The sequence below is a fragment of the Dryobates pubescens genome, chromosome 30 (genome assembly GCF_014839835.1).
Source record: "Dryobates pubescens isolate bDryPub1 chromosome 30, bDryPub1.pri, whole genome shotgun sequence".
In the NCBI taxonomy this organism is placed as follows: Eukaryota; Metazoa; Chordata; class Aves; order Piciformes; family Picidae; genus Dryobates; species Dryobates pubescens.
In genome coordinates this window covers 4,947,406-4,964,668 of record NC_071641.1, presented here as the reverse complement: position 1 = coordinate 4,964,668, position 17,263 = coordinate 4,947,406, and the positions used below count along the sequence as shown (strand labels likewise).

At 43.4% G+C, this 17,263-nt stretch overlaps 1 protein-coding gene across 2 annotated transcripts in view; it reads right to left on the bottom strand.

Moving 5' to 3' along the window:
- PTPRE (protein tyrosine phosphatase receptor type E) overlaps positions 1-17,263 on the bottom strand; it is a 117,981-nt gene that overhangs the window by 34,735 nt on the left and 65,983 nt on the right. For both annotated transcript variants that reach the window (XM_054174667.1, XM_054174666.1), the window contains exon 2: positions 7,723-7,832. In XM_054174667.1, coding sequence (XP_054030642.1) covers positions 7,723-7,825 — 103 coding nt within the window. In that variant the 5' untranslated portion in view covers positions 7,826-7,832. The remainder of the gene's footprint in view (positions 1-7,722; positions 7,833-17,263) is intronic.

Here is a 17,263-nt window from a genome sequence, read left to right as displayed (position 1 = left end):
CAACCCTCCTGCAATCAGCAGGGACGTCTGCAACTAGATCATTTCCAGCCAGACAAATAAATCCAAGTTAGTGTAACAGCAGCGGTAAAGACCTTGCTAAGTAGGAAGGATGAGACCCTCACTCCTGGAACTTACTGCCTGTTCAAGAGAACATAGAAAGAGATACATCTTTCTTCAGTTACAAAGGGCCATCTGAGTGCAGCAACCCATGCTTAGAGAAGGCATCTATGATAATGGTTCCCTGGGGATCCAGACTTCCCAGTTTCTCCAACATTACACCAGCTTTCCTCAGGCCCCTTCATCATTTGTTTAGAAGTCTCACCAACATACACTCTTCCATATTTAAAGCATTTTTGTTGCTGCTGAGGTGCTTGGTTTGGTTTTTCCCTTTTAAACCATATTCACACACTTTTAACAAGTTCTTCACTCCTCCTGGTCTGTAAGAAGGGCAGCAGCGATTCTCCCAATATCTCTTGCACTCACAGTCCCCTAAACTCTTTGCTTCCTTGCAGAGAAGTGAGATTTTTTGGAAGAGATTTTTGACTCCTCAAGCCTTGACATAAAACACCATGAAAACACAGGATTAGAGTAAATACACAGGATCACATAACACTTGCAATATAATAGACAAGAGCTCATGTAGATGAACTGAATGTCCAGAACTGATTGCTGCAAAATCATTTGAGTGTTGGTTTGTATCTCATGAGCAGCTACAAACTCCCTGGATGCTCAAGCAGGGTATTAAGACAAGGGAAAATTTCTTTTAGAGGCAGAAGAATACCAAGGAAAAAAAGGTATTTCAAGTTGACATAATAGCACAAAGAAAGGAAAGGCAATAAAATGCCTGAAATTTGACATTTAAGTAGTACATCTAAAGACAAAAGTGACAGGCATGACAAAATTGTAATCAGAAACCACCATTTGGCAGGGATTCAGAAAATCCCTATTGGAAGGAGTGTCTGGATGAACCTCCACCGCTAGAAACAGCTTAGCAAGTTCCAATTAATCACAGAATCGTAGAATTTGGGTTGGAAGGGCTGACAAAGAAACAAACAAACCAACCTGATTTTGCCCATCCCAAGCAAACAGAAGCCACTTTAGTCTACTTTTGCCTCAGTATCTCAGAATCCTCCAGGATTTAGGGGTTTGGTTTTAGTTCTCATCATTGGCTCTGTGTCAAGACCCATGACACAAGGAAGGGAAAAAACATGAGTCACAGGGGATTAAAATTTCCCTCAGTTCATTACACAATACAAAAATCACTTCCTTTCAGAAGAACTGATGAGCCTCACACCATGGTTCTGGGGTATCTTTAGAAAACAGATTCCCAGATAAACACAGAAAGATTCAATGCAACCCAGGAGACAACCTCCTCCAAACAACTGCCTCTATTGCTTTAGTTATGGAGAGAGCGCTCCTTTAACCACTGATGCAAGTCCCAGCACCAAGATCTCACCTGTCCTTCCACCATTTCTCAAAGAAATTAGGTCAAACCCCACAAACAGCCCTTTCTTCCTGGCACACAAGCACATCTGTTTTCAAAGCCTTATGGTGGGACACCAATGACTTCACCTCTGCAAAGCCTGTGTGGAAGGTGTGGACTTAAGTTTAACACAATATCTGTATTTTCTTTAGCATCTCCATGGGTAATTTTAGAAACCCCAAAATTATTTCAGAGCCCAAAAATTATAAAAAGAAATTTATTGCCATGCTTCAGCCATTGTAGACTCAAGAGGCTGAAAGACCTGTGGCCAACACAACTTTCTATATACTAAGTGGGATATTAAGGGAAGACTAAAAGACACACCTGAAATATACTTTTAAATCAGTGCTTCTTTGAAACATAATAACTGAACCATCTGAGTAAATGCATGTGGAAGAGGCAGATGTCCTCTTAAAGTAGGGCTCTACTGTAGCCACTGCCAGGGAAAATTTTCCACTACTCCAACACCAAAAAAGCTGCAGTCCAAACCCATAGGCTTTCTGTTTGCAGCCACAAAAGACCATCCTGAGGGTGGTTTCATTTTTTCTGGGGGGTAAGGGGGGAAGTGAATACAATGAAATAGTGACTTAAGCTTGACAAGAGAGATGCCCATAGATGTGGGTAGCCTATACCTTGAAGTGTTCAAAGTCAGGTTGGATGGGGATCTGAGCAACCTGGTTCTCAGTGCAGGGGGTTATAACTAGATGACCTTTAAAGTCCCTTCCAACCCAAACCACTTCATGATTCTATGATTATCACCAGAGGATGGTGGCAACCCCTTGTGCTTCCCCTGCCACCCACGCAGGCTGACTCATGGGTTCTTCCTGGCTTCACTCCCTTGTGCTGCTGGCCCAGCCTTCAAAATGGCACTCTGGAAATTTATCACCATTTCCTTCAGGGTTATGGTGTTCCCATTTTCCAGATGTGTCAGAGAAAAACCACCCACAATTAAAAAAAGAGGAACTAACAGCAGTGTATGCACTCCACACTCTCCAAACTTTGATTATCTTAATCTCTGAATTGGTTTCTTTGCAAGTAGGACCTGCATGGTAAAATGGACCATGAATAAAAGTGTGATGTTGAGGTGAAGCTGCAGTCAAGTGACATTTTGTACTTATTGTGGGTGTAGGCATTGTTGAAATGTCTGGGTAGGGTAAGTAGCAGACTACTTAAATGCCTTCTTATTAGTGGTGCTGTAAAAAATCTTCTGCAAATGGTTAACTTCTGGTTGCTGAACTTTCTGTTCAGATCTAACAGTGATTGACTGATTGATTATAATTAAGCCTTCTGCACATAAATGTGTGCTTTCTATGCACCGAAAACCTACAAGTTAACTAAGGGGAGAACTGTTGTCCTTTCTCAGTTATCATCCAGCCACTCCCTGCAGTCCACCTGTACTTGTTCCGTGATGACTGGGCAGGAGAAGTCCAGCCATGCCAACAAAGCTATCAAAAAGTCCAGACTAAGCCTTTTCATGCTATTTTTGGAAGGGAAAACCTCAGCCCTACAGAGAATCAGTGTACTTCACCATTCTTTGTCTGTGGAGAGGAAGCAGATACATAGCTGACAACCAGGAAATGCTTTTGGTACTTATGAAAAAAACCCCAAAACTTAAATTTAAAAATACATTAAAAAAGGGTAAAGGAAATTGACAGGTAGGAGAGACAAGCCAGTGTCCAGAGCCTGCAGTACTAAAGAAAAGCAGCAGCAAAGGAAAGACTCAACCCTGGGTTTGCCATCCTGGAGTTGAACACTGCACTGCCAGACCAAGCACAGCCGTGCCTGCCACCCCATGCATAGAATCATAGCCTGGGTTGGAAGGCATCATTAAAGGTCATCTAGACCAAACCCCAAACCAAAACCACCTCTTTATGAAGTTCTGCTTTTCAAACTGATTTCTGAAATTGAGTAGGTACCAGTAGACCATCCCTTTGGCTTTTAAATAAGCCAGCCTCCCTTCTCCAAAACTCCATTTTCTGACGACGTCTCATTTTCTACCATGAAAGCACCACCACAAGTCTAGCATGAAAGTCCTCACCTTTTGGGTCCTGTCTTGGCTATCATATAGCAATTTTTTCTATACATTGCTTCAGTTATCTTTGAAGACACCCACTGACTTCTTGAAAAATTAAACCAGCAATGAATAGGGTATCAAAAGCTGCTCTATTTGCTGCCCTTCAACCTCCTTGCTCACCCGAGAAATTCGTTACCTCTGCATGCTAATAGATCAATTGTGGAAAGAAATTGTAAAGATGGGCATGAAATCCATGAAATATTCATGGAGCAAACACTAAAGAAATTTAAACATTTGGAAAGGACTTAAAAGCTTTACTATTGCAACTCCCAGGCTGCTTTTGCATTTGAACTAGAGAACGAGTAAAAGGGGAAGTAAAAGAATCTTGACTGTGATTAATGCTGGATCTCTAATCAATATTTGAGTAATGAGGAATTCTTTTCATGTCATAGACAGTATCATGTATAAATAGTCTGTTACACATACTTGATAGCATAAAGTTTTATCTACTTGAAATATACACTTATGCAAATAACTAAATAAATATTGGTTTGTATTTATTTACAGAATCATTGGATTGTTTTGTTTGGAAAAGATCCCTAAGGCCATCAAGTCCAAACATCCAATCAACACCACCGTGGCCATTAAATCATGCCCCAAAGTGCCACATTTCTTGACCACCTCCACCACCGACCTGGGCAGTCTGTTCCAATGCCTGACCAATCTTGCAGGAAAGAAATTTGTCTTAATATCCAACTCTGAACCTTTCCCAGCCCCATTTCAGGCCATTTCCTCTCATTCTATCACCTGATAATCGGGAGAAGAGACCAACCTGCACCTCACTGCAACCTCCTTTCAAAGAGCTATAGACAGCAATGAGGTGTCCCCTTCTCTTCCTCTCCAGATCCAAAGATCCCAGTTCCCTCAACTGCTCCTCATAAGCCTTGCTCTCCAGACCCTTCACCAGTTTGGTTGCCCTATTATTTAAGGGAGTTGAATACACTGAGTAAGTGGCAATGCAATAAACCCCAGAATATTCTGGTTTTATGGAAGGGAAATTTCATGGCAGCAAAGGAAATTTCATGGTACTCTCGGAAGCAAAATGGCAGCAGTGCTGCCAAACTGAGCCACACAGGCTAGGACCATGCTTAAAGCAAGAATAGACACAACATTTTAATTCAACAATGTTTAAGAGATTAAATCAGCTAACATAATACCATGCAATAAATTGCAATTATTCTTTGCAGAATCCAAAGCACCTTATCTTTAGGGACCATTCATCAAATCAGCATCCAAAAGGAAAGCTCGATTTGTCTCAGCAGCCCTCAGCTCCTTCCATATTTTTTTAAATGAAGCCTTCTTGATGCTTTAGTTAAGAAGAAGAAGAACAATCATCTTTATTTTTGTGTTACAATATGTTGCATTAGCTTAATAGTTATGAAATGTATAAGCAAATCCTATTAGTTTTGGAACTTTCTATAAACCAATGTGTTTTCAGTGAGCACATACTGGTCTACAAGACAACTGTGCTTCTCACTGCAAAATAACCAAAGCTTTGATATTCAGAAGAAAAAACAGTTAGACCTACTAATTGTGTCTAAATCCTATTCCTGAAATGAAGATTTAATTAAGCCCAGGGTTGATTAGATTACTCTCATCCATATTATCATACTTAAATTCAACACAATTTGGAATTAAGCTTTGAGGACAAACAGCACCTACAGAGGAGCTCCTTTTTTGCTGATTTTGTTAACATTCTACTCTCCCCTGGTGAGACCACACCCTGGAATACAATATCCAGTTTTGGGCTCCCTAGTTCAAGAGAGATCTACTGGAGGAAGTCCAACAGAGAGCTACGAGGATGATTAAGGGACTTCAGCATCTCCCCTGTGAAGAAAGGCTGAGAGATCTGGGGCTGTTTAGTCTTGAGAAGAGAAGGCTGAGAGGGGACCTAGAAATATCTGAGGGGTGGGTGTTGAGATGAAGGTGCCAGTCTCTTCTCAGTGCTGCCCAGTAATAGGACAAGGAATAACAGGTATAACCTGGAACACAGGAGGTTCCATGTCAATGTGAGGAAAAACCTCTTTACTGTGAGAGAAACAGAGCACTAGAAGAGGCTGCCCTGAGAGGTTGTGGAGGCTCCTTCTCTGGAGACTTTAAAGACCCATCAGGATGCATTTCTGTGTGGCCCGCCCTAGGTGATCCTGCTTTGGTGGGGTTGTTGGATCAGATCATCTCTGGAGAACCCTTCCAGTGCCTACCATTCTATGATTCTGGGAAGTGATACAACTAACAAGTTACTTCCCTTTCCCAATTCCCATCTTCTTACACTTTCTGATCGATATTACTAACTTGGTTTCTGCTGCTCCAGGTGCCAGACAAGTAGCAGGGCCCTGACAGCTGCTTGACAATATTTCAGCAGAGCCACTTAGCACCAATTTCATACTTAGCTGAAATTTTATTTCTAATAGCAATTTATTTACATTGAAAGCCCTGTGCTAAACAACACTAAGAGTTGGGGTTGTTCAGCCTGGAGAAGAGAAGGCTCCCAAGAAAAGCTTATGGTGCCCTTTTCATACTTAAAGTGGCTCATCAGAATGATAGGGACAAATTTTAGTAGGACCTGTCATGTCAGGACAAGGGGTGATGGTTTGAAACTAAAAGAGGAGACTGAGACTAGCGACAAAGAAGAAACATTTTACCATGAGGCTGGGGAGACACTGGTCCAGGTTGCCCAGAGAGATTGTAGATGCCTGATCCCTGGAAACATTCCAGGTCAGGTTGTTTGAGGCTTTGAGCAACCTGCTGCAGTTGCAGATGGACCAGATGACCTTTAGAGGTCCTTTCCAACCTAAACTATTCTATGATTACCATTAGTAATGGTAGACCTCTTCGCTCTCCTTAGCCCTTTACTTCCCTGTGGAAGAGAAGAGAGAAGGTCTTTTAATGCCCAAGCAATGACAGTGCTCATCTGCACCATCCACTGCTCTCCAGCCCCTGATTTTGGCAGAGGCAAGTGCCTAATACCTAAATGACTGCACCAAAGGACCAGAAAAAAAATAATAAATAAAGAAAGTGGCCATCAGCCATGCCTGACATTTGATTTTTGCTAGGAATCCTTCCATGTGGGTGTGAAGTTCACAGACAAATCAACCAAACCACAAACCCTCCCATAAAGACTGGGTGTCAACAACAGTCACCTGAACACTTATCAGGATTGCACCATACTGTTCGCAGGGAACATCATCAGCTTTATTTCCTGACAACCAGGTCCAAGAATCAGCTATCCCTTTAGAAATGACCCTCTGACATCAGCACAGTCACACACTGCTACTGCTAAACAGCGAACCACCTCCTGACAACCAGCACACAAAGACACAGGGACTTTGAAGATAGCTACCTAGGATTATGAAAGGTAAGGACAACATTCAAGCAAAACATATCACACCACAGAACATAACAGTAGAATCAATATCTTAAATCAAAACCCCAACAAACTTATGTGACTTGAACCAGCCCCTCCCCAGCCCTGTCATGTCTTAGGATGTGGTTGTAAGGAGGTCTGGAGCAAGGGGAAGAAATTACAACACTGGAAATGAGGATGAGTAGAAGATGCTTTGGTGGACCAAGATGTGGAAGACTGCGCTCCGCTCTTGGAAACAGGCTCTTCTATTTTTCATCTGACTCAGTGTTATGCAGGACAACAGCATGTTTGTAGTCTCCTTCTCTGGAGAGATTCCAAACCTGCCTGGACATTGTGACCCTGGGAAACCTGCAGTGGGGGACCCTGCTTTAGCAGGGGTGTCAGACTAGGTGATCTGCAGAGGTCCCTTCCAACCCCTACCATTCTGTGACTCTCCTCACCTCTTGCCTTGGCTGTTATCATTGGAAAACAGAGAACACATCTAAAGACCATCGCTCCTCATGATGTTTAAATATGTTCATCCCATCTAACTGATCATTTCTTTACTTCATATTATCTGTATTGAGGTCCCATCACACTGAAGACCCACAGTGACTGCTCCTGGGGAGTGGACAGCTTGCAGCAGGAGAAATCCTGTGCTTCTCCACCTCTCACAAAGCTATGCATTTTCCGTACATGGGAAACACAGAGCTCTGGAGATCAATTTCAGAGATTAAATTCCTGAAAAAAACACCTAGGACTATGTCATCTGATAGACCTCACCACCCACTCCCATCCTCACAAATTAAGTGAAGTCCTTACTTGTTGTTGCTGTCGGTTTGGGCAATTCAGTTCCATTGGGTGGTAAAGCTTGTGCAAAGAGAAAATTAACACAGAGCAGCAGGAGTGAGTAGGAATGTTCCATCCTGGACCTAAAAGAAAGCAAAAGCAGAAGATAAATTTTCAGGTCCAATTACTGTAATGTTTTTTCCTCACATCAGAACAAAGCTAAAGAGGGGGAAAAAAGAAAGGTTTATTTTGGATGAAACAAGTTTTTAAACTTCCTTTATACTCTCCCATTGCTTTATCACTTAACTTTCAGTTCCAGTGCAGAAAGAAAAGGAAAACACCAGTTGTGTGCATTAAGGATTCACTGAAAACGTTTCAAATCCAAAAACAGGAAGATGATGCTCAGTCATCCTTCAAAAACAACAAAAATCAGGCCAGAAAAGCTACAATAGTAAAACACAGCTGCTGAGGACGCTGAGGTAAGGAGTCCAGAAGCCATTTCCAACAATCAGATGAAAACTCCTAAGTACTAGGGGCTGGAATCTTGAGGGAAAAAGACAAAAATCAGGTATATGTGGTGGTTCCTGCTGCTTTTGCATGCATTTTAATAAACAGATCATGAGTAGCGACAGTGTGGGCTGCAGGAGGGCAGTCTGAAATTACAGTGTGGCCAGATCCCATCCTAAGGGCCCAAGTGATTTTCCTCTACAAGATGAACCCTTCTACACCATGCAACTTCAACACACAATTTTGGCATCATAGATGCTTGGACATCTAAGCAAATAGGAAAACCTTTTAGCACCAAGCAGACCAGTGACAGCCATAAACTTTAAAGTACCTGCAAACAAGCACTTCCCAGAATTTCCTTATTCCACCTTGATTTCCTATAAACATACATAAAATGCATGGAGTGGGTTGGGTTGGAAGCATCCTTTAAAGGTCAGCTAGTCCAACCTTCCTGCAGTCAGCAGGGACATCTGCAACTAGAGCAGGAGCAGGTTGCTCAGAGCCCTGTCCAACCTGACATGGTTCCAGAGATGGCATCTACCACCTCTGTGGAAAACCCAGGTCAGTGTTTCACCACTATCAGCTTATAAAATACCTCCCTTCCCTCTCATTTGACTCTCCCTCTCTTAGTTTTAACCCATCACCCCTTGTCCTATCACAACAGACCCTCATTAAAAGTCTGTCCCCAGCTTTCTTACTGGCTCCTGTGAAGTACTGAAAGGCTTCTAGAAGGTCTCCCTGGACCTCGTCCCATGCTGAACAACCCCAACTCTCTCAGCCTGGCCTCAGTGCAGAGGGCTTCCAGCCCTCCCATCACTGCTGTGGCCTCCTCTGGCTCCACTCCAACAGGTCCATGTCTCTCCTCTAGAGTTGGACACAGCATAGGGTCTCAGCAGAGCATAGCAGAGGGGCAGAATCCCTTCCCTCAACTTGCTGTAGCACATAGATATATTTCTTCGGAGAGCACATGTTCCACATCTATGAGTCCACAAGCTATAAAGCACTTCACCAAAGCATTCCAAACACAACTACAGGTTTTGAGGGACCAGAAAATAATTTCCCGTGTATAGCAGGTGAAGGGGGGAAAGTGTGCTGAGAATGTGCTGCTGCCTTGAAGACTATAGAGAAATTCAGGGGAAATTAATAGTTGTAGATAAATGAGCTGGTCTAGATAAGCTCTAGTGCCTCTAATTGAGATTTACATGGAAAAAATAAATGTTGCTATTAATTTGCTCTCCATTTCTCCAGTCCCTAACGAACATATTAATTAGGAGAGGCTGCAAGCTCAGCCATTAGCCCATCTTGCTTGATTTAAAAATATTTTCTTTGGCATCAGACACAAACATTGCTTTCTGCAGCTCACTCATGGCACAACACATCCAGATGGTGGCTCTGCAGCCATGCCTAAAATTACAACCACTCTGCCACCACACAACAAAGCTCCCCAGTCTTCCAGTATGACAAGTTAATATTGTGCTGGATATTTTCTAGTACTACCTCACAACAGATAAAAGAAAAAAAAAATAATCCAGGAACTTGGTAGTCATTAAAATAAATATTTTTAAATCCTTCTTAGCAATAGAAAAAAATTGGGTAATTCACTAGAAATAATCTTGGGATGAGCTCAAGTCTATAAAAATAACTTCTGTAACAACTTTCACATCATCTTTTCATCACTCTCACGTGTGTTATTCCCCTTGTTCCCAGTTTCTTCAGTATACCTAGGAGTAAACTCAAACCTGGCACACACTCAGTATTCTTTAAAAGAAAGAAGTAGAACTACAAGTTAATTTTCATATGATTTTGAGGGATGTCTGCAGCAGCCAGGTTCTTGCCAAGCTCGGCACAGGAGGCTGCCAGCATAGGCTCTGCCTTGGGGAGCATAAAGACCCTTAAAAGAATCAAAGAATCAGTTTGGCTTTAAGATCAAGTCCAACCATTCTCTGCCTCTACCAAGGCTGGAGCTAAACCATGTCACTCAGCACCACATCTCTGCCTCTTTGAAACACTTTTAGGGACAGGGATTCAACCAACTCCCTAGGGAGCCTGTTCCAGCGCTTGAGAACCTTTTCAGTGAAGTTTCTTCTAAAATCCAACCCAAACCTCCCCTGGGCTTCACATAACCTCACCTGATATTACCATTCATTGTTTGTTTTCTTTTTCAAGGTTCTGTTAGATTCAAAGTAGTCCTTTTACCTACTGAAGGCATTTAAAATATGGTCACTTTACCAAGGTCACTTACCAAGGTACCTTTACCAAGGTAACATAAGATACCATAGGATGTTTTCTATCCATTCCCCCTATGATGCTGTACCAAACTTTTTGTAGAGTTATGAGAATGTAGAAGCAGGGAGGGAGGAGGGGGAAGGAAAAAAAAAAACACAACATGAAAATAAAAGGAAAACATATATTTGTGGAGGGGAAAAAAAAACAAGCAATAAACAACACAAATACAGTCCAACTTCCTTCTGCTACTGTAATTTAAGAGGAATAGATGTTTTACACTAACAGGCTCAGCCAACAGCCAGGTTAACCTCGAATCAGTCATTCTCCCAGAATCCCAGCACAGTGGGGGTTGGAATTGACCTCTTCAGATTGATCATCTAGTCCAACCACACTGCTAATGCAGAGTCATCCAGAGCAGACTGCCCAGGATCACAATGTCTGGAATGTCTCCAGAGAAGGAGACTCCACAACCTCTTTGGGTAGCTTGCTACAGGGCTCCTGCACCCTCAAAGGAAAGAATTTTTCCTTCCTGTTCAGGTGGAACCTCCTGAGTTCCAGGTTGTGTCCATTGCCACTTGTCCTGTCACTGGGCACCACTGAAAAGAGTCTGGTCCCATCCTCTTTACTCTTGCCCTTTAGATGTGGATGAGCACTAAGAAGATGCCCTCTCAGGCTACACTTCTCCAGGCTAAACAAGCCCCAGGCCTTTCCTCTTCACTAATACTCCAGTTCCCTCAGCATCTTCATAGCCTCCACTGGACTCTCAATAGTAGTTACCTGCCTCTCCTGAACTGAGGGAGCCCAGAGATGATCACAGTACTCAAGATGTGGCCTCTCTAAGGCAGAGAAAATAGAGAACAACTTTCTTTGACCTGACTCTTCTTTAGTGCAACCCCAGGACATCATTTGCCTTCCTGTCCATGATGGCACATTGCATGGCAAACTTTTGTCACCAGCACTCATAGGTCTTTTTCCACAGAGATGCTTTCCAGCAAGTCAACCCCTCACCTGTACTGGTGCAGGGACTTATTCCCCACCCAGGTTCAGGATGAAACAACTAATGATGCACAACAGCTTAGTGCAAACCCATCACCATTACCATTGCTTGCAGACCCAGTGCAGTAACTGTGACCAAGCTAGAGCATCCACCCTCTTACTCTGAAACACCACAGCTTGGAGAAATTGCTTTAGCCAGGTCTCAGCAGATAGTGTCAAAGCCTTTTTTAGAGTTGTGTGACAGTGACCATAGTAAGGGACCATATTGCTGTCAACTATATGAAGTTTTACACCTGGGTCACTTGGGCTGAGTTAAAGAAAATGGATAGAGAAAAAGCTATTTAAGAGTTAAATATGAAGTGAATATTTTGATGTTGTAGGAAAAGAAACCAGGCTGCATCTGAATAAAGACAGACAATCACCTGTACTAAAAACCTGCAAGTCATTGTGACTTTTTCTGTTCATCAAAACAAACACTCCCAGTGGAATCTGGTGTAATTCTGAAAGCAGTACCTATTATAAAACCTCAGTAAGGGTTCATTGTATTCAGCATTATATATATAAACCTCCCCAAATTTAACCCTTTCAAAGCAATAGTCTTATGATAGGTTTATAAGCCTAGAAGGTCAGGACATGCTGCATCAGTTTACATAAACTGAAGGGAAGGCAAAGAAAGGAAGAGGATTTGGAAATCTGGACTAGAACCAAAAACCAAAGAGGAATCAATAGGGAAAAGGCTGGCGCTGCCAGGAACGAGGTGCTGAACACAGCACTTCGGTTTGAAAGCTTTACACCCTTGGCCAAGGTTGCTTAAACCCACTGGACCTTTGGGTTGTCAACTCCAGCAGCTACAGTGAGCTGCTTTGCTGAAGGATTTTATAGAGCAGTGCCAATGTCACCAGCTCACCATCAAAACACATCCGGCTCTTCACACAAAACAACATAATTGAAGTTGCTGGAGGGTTTCCAAGAGCCTGGGAAGCGCAAGCAACATCAAGGGTTCTCACAAAATTACTGTGGTGAGGGTTTTACAGACACAAATACCATGCCAGACATCTTGTATCTGTTCTCCTGAATGTGATGAAGTGTAAGTTGGGTGACCAAGGCACTGCCCCACATTTTATCAGAAATAAACACATCTACAAAGATTATGCAAATTTGGGGATGTCATTTTTGCCTGAAGCGCTTTGCCTTCGTGCTTGCTAGAGAAAGGATTAAAACTTACAGCAAATAGTGTTGCCAGCGGGCCCAGGGAAATGATTGTCCCCTTGTGTTTGGCACTAGTGAGGTGACACCTTGAATACCGGGATCAGTGTTGTGCCCCTCACTCCAAGAAGGGCATTGAGGTGCTGGAGCATGTCCAGAGAAGGGCAGTGATCCTGGTTAAAGGTCTTGGAATGGGTCTTGTGAGGAGTAGTTGAGGGAACTGGGCTTCTTTAGCCAGTTGGTCCTGCTGAATACTCTCAAGCCCCAGAGTCTGGTTTCTCCACCTGGTGGCAGGGGTTGTCCTACCCAGAGCAGGTGAACCAGCACAGTGATGTTCCCCCATCTGGCTAGGAAACTTGGACACCAGGAGCAACGCTCATTGTCAGTTGGGCTGACTGCAGCTACTTTCTGTTTCCTGAAGGTCTGACGTTCCAACCATGTCTCTGCTGACCCACCTTGGCAGTGCTGAGTTAAACTGTAACTAGAATGGCTTGTGTGTGACTTCATTTTTGATTAGGGCTTTATTGCAGCATTCAGTCATCAGGCAGGTCAGAGACCATTACTGCAGCATTTCAACCAAAACTATGCATTTGAATTATATTTTTACTAAAGAACTAGGAAAAAAGTGTTCCTTTCTGCTTCAAAGGGACAAGGGGAAGTAGGAACTTGCATGAAGATGAAATCACAGAATCATTTTGGTGAGAAGAGACCTTTAAGATCATTAAGTCCAACTGTTAACTCAGCACTGTCAGGTCACCACTAAACCTCAGCACTGTATCTACATGGCTTTGAAATACCTCATAGGATGGGGACTCTGCCATTGCCCTGGGCCTGACAACCGTTTTGGGGAACAAATTATTCCAACTTAAACCTTCTCTGGTGCAACTTGAGGCTGTTTCCTCTTGTCCTTTTTATTCCTCGGGAGAAGAGACCAACTCCCACCTGACTCCAACCTCACTCTCTACAACTCCCTGACAGGAGAAGGTCTCTACTTAGCCTCCTTTACTCCATGTTGAACAACCCCAGGTTCCTCAGCTGCTCCTCCTAAGAATTGTGCTCTAGATCCTTCACCATCTTCACTGCCCTTCTTTGGACATGCTCCAGCATCTCACTGTCGTCCTTTCAGTGAGTGACCCAAAACTGAACCCAGACTCAAGCTGCAGCCTCATTGGTACTGAGTACAGGGGGACAATCACTTCCCCGTTTCAAGACAAGTCTCTTCAAGACAATTGAATAAATGGCAGAGGGTAGCACCAAGTGCCAGGGAACCCCTCTGATGGAAAGGCCAAGCTGTCCACCACCATATCCACATTGGGCACCCAAAGTCTGTGGAACAGCAGGACCTCAGCATCCACCCCCCAGCCCCACGGGCAAACGTGTCCGACACAGCACGTCACCACTCCATGGGGCATCAGCTAGAAATGGTTTTTCATGTTCCTCTTGTTCAAGGTAATAATTCAATAACAATTTGCTACTTGGAGTTATGAGCTAAGCCTCAAATCAAAATTCCCAATAATGGAGTAAGAGTCCCTTATTTTAACATGTTTTAAAATTCAGGTGCATTAGAAAAAAAGTAAATATATAGATCTGGCATCTTTCTTTTTTTTCCCCTATTATATTTCATCATCAAAATGTAATTTATTTTTAATAGGAGACTACTCACTGTTGAGATTTTTATACATAGAAAGATAAAATTTGCTTCTGACATGAAATCATGGGATCATAGAATGGTTTGGCTTGAAAGGGAACTTACAGATCATCTAGTTTCACACCCCCCTGCCATGCAGGAGGGACTTCTACACAGAGAGAGTGATTGCCCATTGGAACGGGCTGCCCGAGGAGGTGGTGGAGTCACCTTCACTGGAGGTGTTCAGGAGGAGACTTGATAGGGTGCTTGGTTGCATGGTTTAGTTGATTAGGTGGTGTTGGATGATAGGTTGGACACGATGACCTTGATCTCTTCCAACCTGGTCCACTCTATTCTATTCTAACCTTCCACTAGACCAGGTTGCTCAAGGCCCTGGCCAATCCTGACCTCTTCAGGAACAGCAAGAGAATTTAAGGGTAAAAGCCTGTTATTTAAAATGAAGTCTGATTTAGCATAACTGCTCACAAAATTCTATCTGACAACAACAAATCCTCACGTGTCCTATGCAAACACCTGTGAGAAAGATCATTTAAAGGAGATGGAAATAATTAGATTTTGAAAAATACAAATTAGAATAATCACATACACGCAACAGACTGAGCGAGGCAAAGCCCCAATTAACTGCCAAAAATGAATTCTCATTTAAATTAATCAAACTTGATAGACTGTCTTACTTGCTTAGTCACTTCGTTTCTAATTCAGGTAGACGAATTATCGCACTTGCTTTCATTTCCAGAGAATCCCAGCACAGAGGGTGTGGGAAGAGACCTTTGGAGATCGTCACGTCAAACGCCCTGGCTGAAGCAGGGTAACCCACAACAGGTTGCCCAGGATCACAATGGCCAAGTGGGTTTGGAAACTCTCCAAGAGAAGGGGAGCTCCAGGGCTCCAGCATCTTCACACCAAAGAACCTTTTCCTCCTGTTCAGATGGAACCTCCTGGGTTCCAGTTTGTGCCCATGGCCCCTTGCTTGTCACTGGGCACCACTAAGAATAGTCTGGCCCCATCTCCTTGCCCCACAACCTTTATCTCTTCCTGAGCATTGAGAAGATCCCCTCTCAGTCTGCTCTTCTCCATGCTAAAGAGCCCCAGGGCTCTCAGCCTTTCCTCCTCACAGAGATGCTCCAGGCCCCTCACCATCCTTGTAGCCTCTGCTGGACTCTCTCCAGTAGTTCCCTGTCTCTCTTGAACAATGGAGCCCAGAATTGGACCCAGTACTCCAGATGTGGCCTCACTACAGCAGAGTAAAGGAGGAAAAAAACCTTCCTCCATCTCCCCATGAGACAATTTGCCTTCTTGGCCAGAAGGGCACATTCCTGGTTCACGATGAATTTGTCTATCAGTGCTCTCAGGTCATTCTCTGCAGAGCTGCTTTCCAGCAGGTCAGCCCCTCAGGGTCTGAAGGTTATTCCTCCCCAGGTGTAGGTCTCTACAGTTACCTTTGTTTGCTTCCCCACCACCTAGCTCCCCAGCCCTCCTCTCCTTCATGCAAGAGGAAGTCAGCATTTGAAGCATTGAGTAATGTGTGTGACAAAAAGAACTACAGCAGTATTAAGATAGGACCATTTCTGATGTGCCAGGGGCCAGTTTCCGAGGTGATCACACTGCAATCTGCATGAACATACAGGCATGGAGCTACACACAGCTTAGCAAGGATTTACAGGAAAAAAAAAAATAAAATATATATTATCTCTTGAAAACAAGATATGTTTAAAGATAACCTTAATACAGAGAAAAATGACCTCTTGTGTAAAAGTCATTTTTAATTCTCCTGATCCGGCATAGCTGGTCCTACCATGGCCGAGACGAGTTCAAATCCATTTCAATTAGTGCTGCTGGGATCTCTGGTGTATACAAATCACTGGTTGTCACCAGCAGATTAAGCACTGCATTAGCAAGTCTGCTCTGAGGAGGAGTCAGTGACAGTGTTGACTGTGGGGGTGACAAGCCACCGTGACAAAGTGACATTTACCACATGAAAAATGGGAAGGAATTTTTTTCAATCAATCAGATTCCACGAGTGCAACAGGGACCAGGAGGCAGCAGCACTTAGGATGACTGGGATGTTCTATTTCCTTGGGTTCTTTGGTACTGTTGCTTACCAGGATTAGACTCAAAGCAGTTTTGAAGATACACTGCATGAGAAAGTGGAGGATTTAAGAGGATGGGTTTAGATGTGCTTGAAACCAAAAACATTGTGAACTTTGACTGCAGCCTTAATTGTGGTAAAGCATACATTTCCTGCTCATGAATTATGTTCATGGCTTATCTGCAGCCCCATGGCTCTGGAAAAAAAAGAAAACAAAAGAAAGAGTGATTTTTTTTTTTCCCCATCCATCCTGTGGGGCTCTCAAAAGCATTTTGGTTGGAAGAGATCTTTTAGATCACATCCAACCATTAACCTAGCACTGTCGGGCCACCACTAAACCATGTTCCTCGGCACCACACCTACATGGTTTAGAAATCTCTTCAGGGATGGTTGCTCCACCACCCTGGATAGCCTGTTCCAGGGCTCCATCACTCTCACAAGAAAGATGTTTGTCCTCATGTTCAGATGGAATTCCCAGGGTTCAAGTTTGTGCCTGTTGCCCCTTGCCCTGTTGCTGGGCACCACTGAAAAGAGTCTGGCCCCATTCTCTTGCACCCTGCCCTTTAGATCTCACTGAGCATTCAGGCTGCTCTTCTCCAGGCTGAACAGCCCCAGGTCTCTCAGCCTCTCCTCCTAGTAGAATTATGCAGGCATCCTCCAGTCCTCTTTTCACAAATAAGAATCAGAGATTCATAGACTTGTTTCAGTTGGAAGAGACCTTCAAGATCATCACACCTAATCATACATATTTTCACACAGATCATCAAATCTAATCATATATATTTTCACATATATTCATACAATTTACGCATTGGAAAGATCAGGCAGGTCCTTCCCTAAGTTCTCCTGTGCAGACCAACTACTTCAGCAGCTCACACAGTGCAGCTGATGACTAGTTCTTC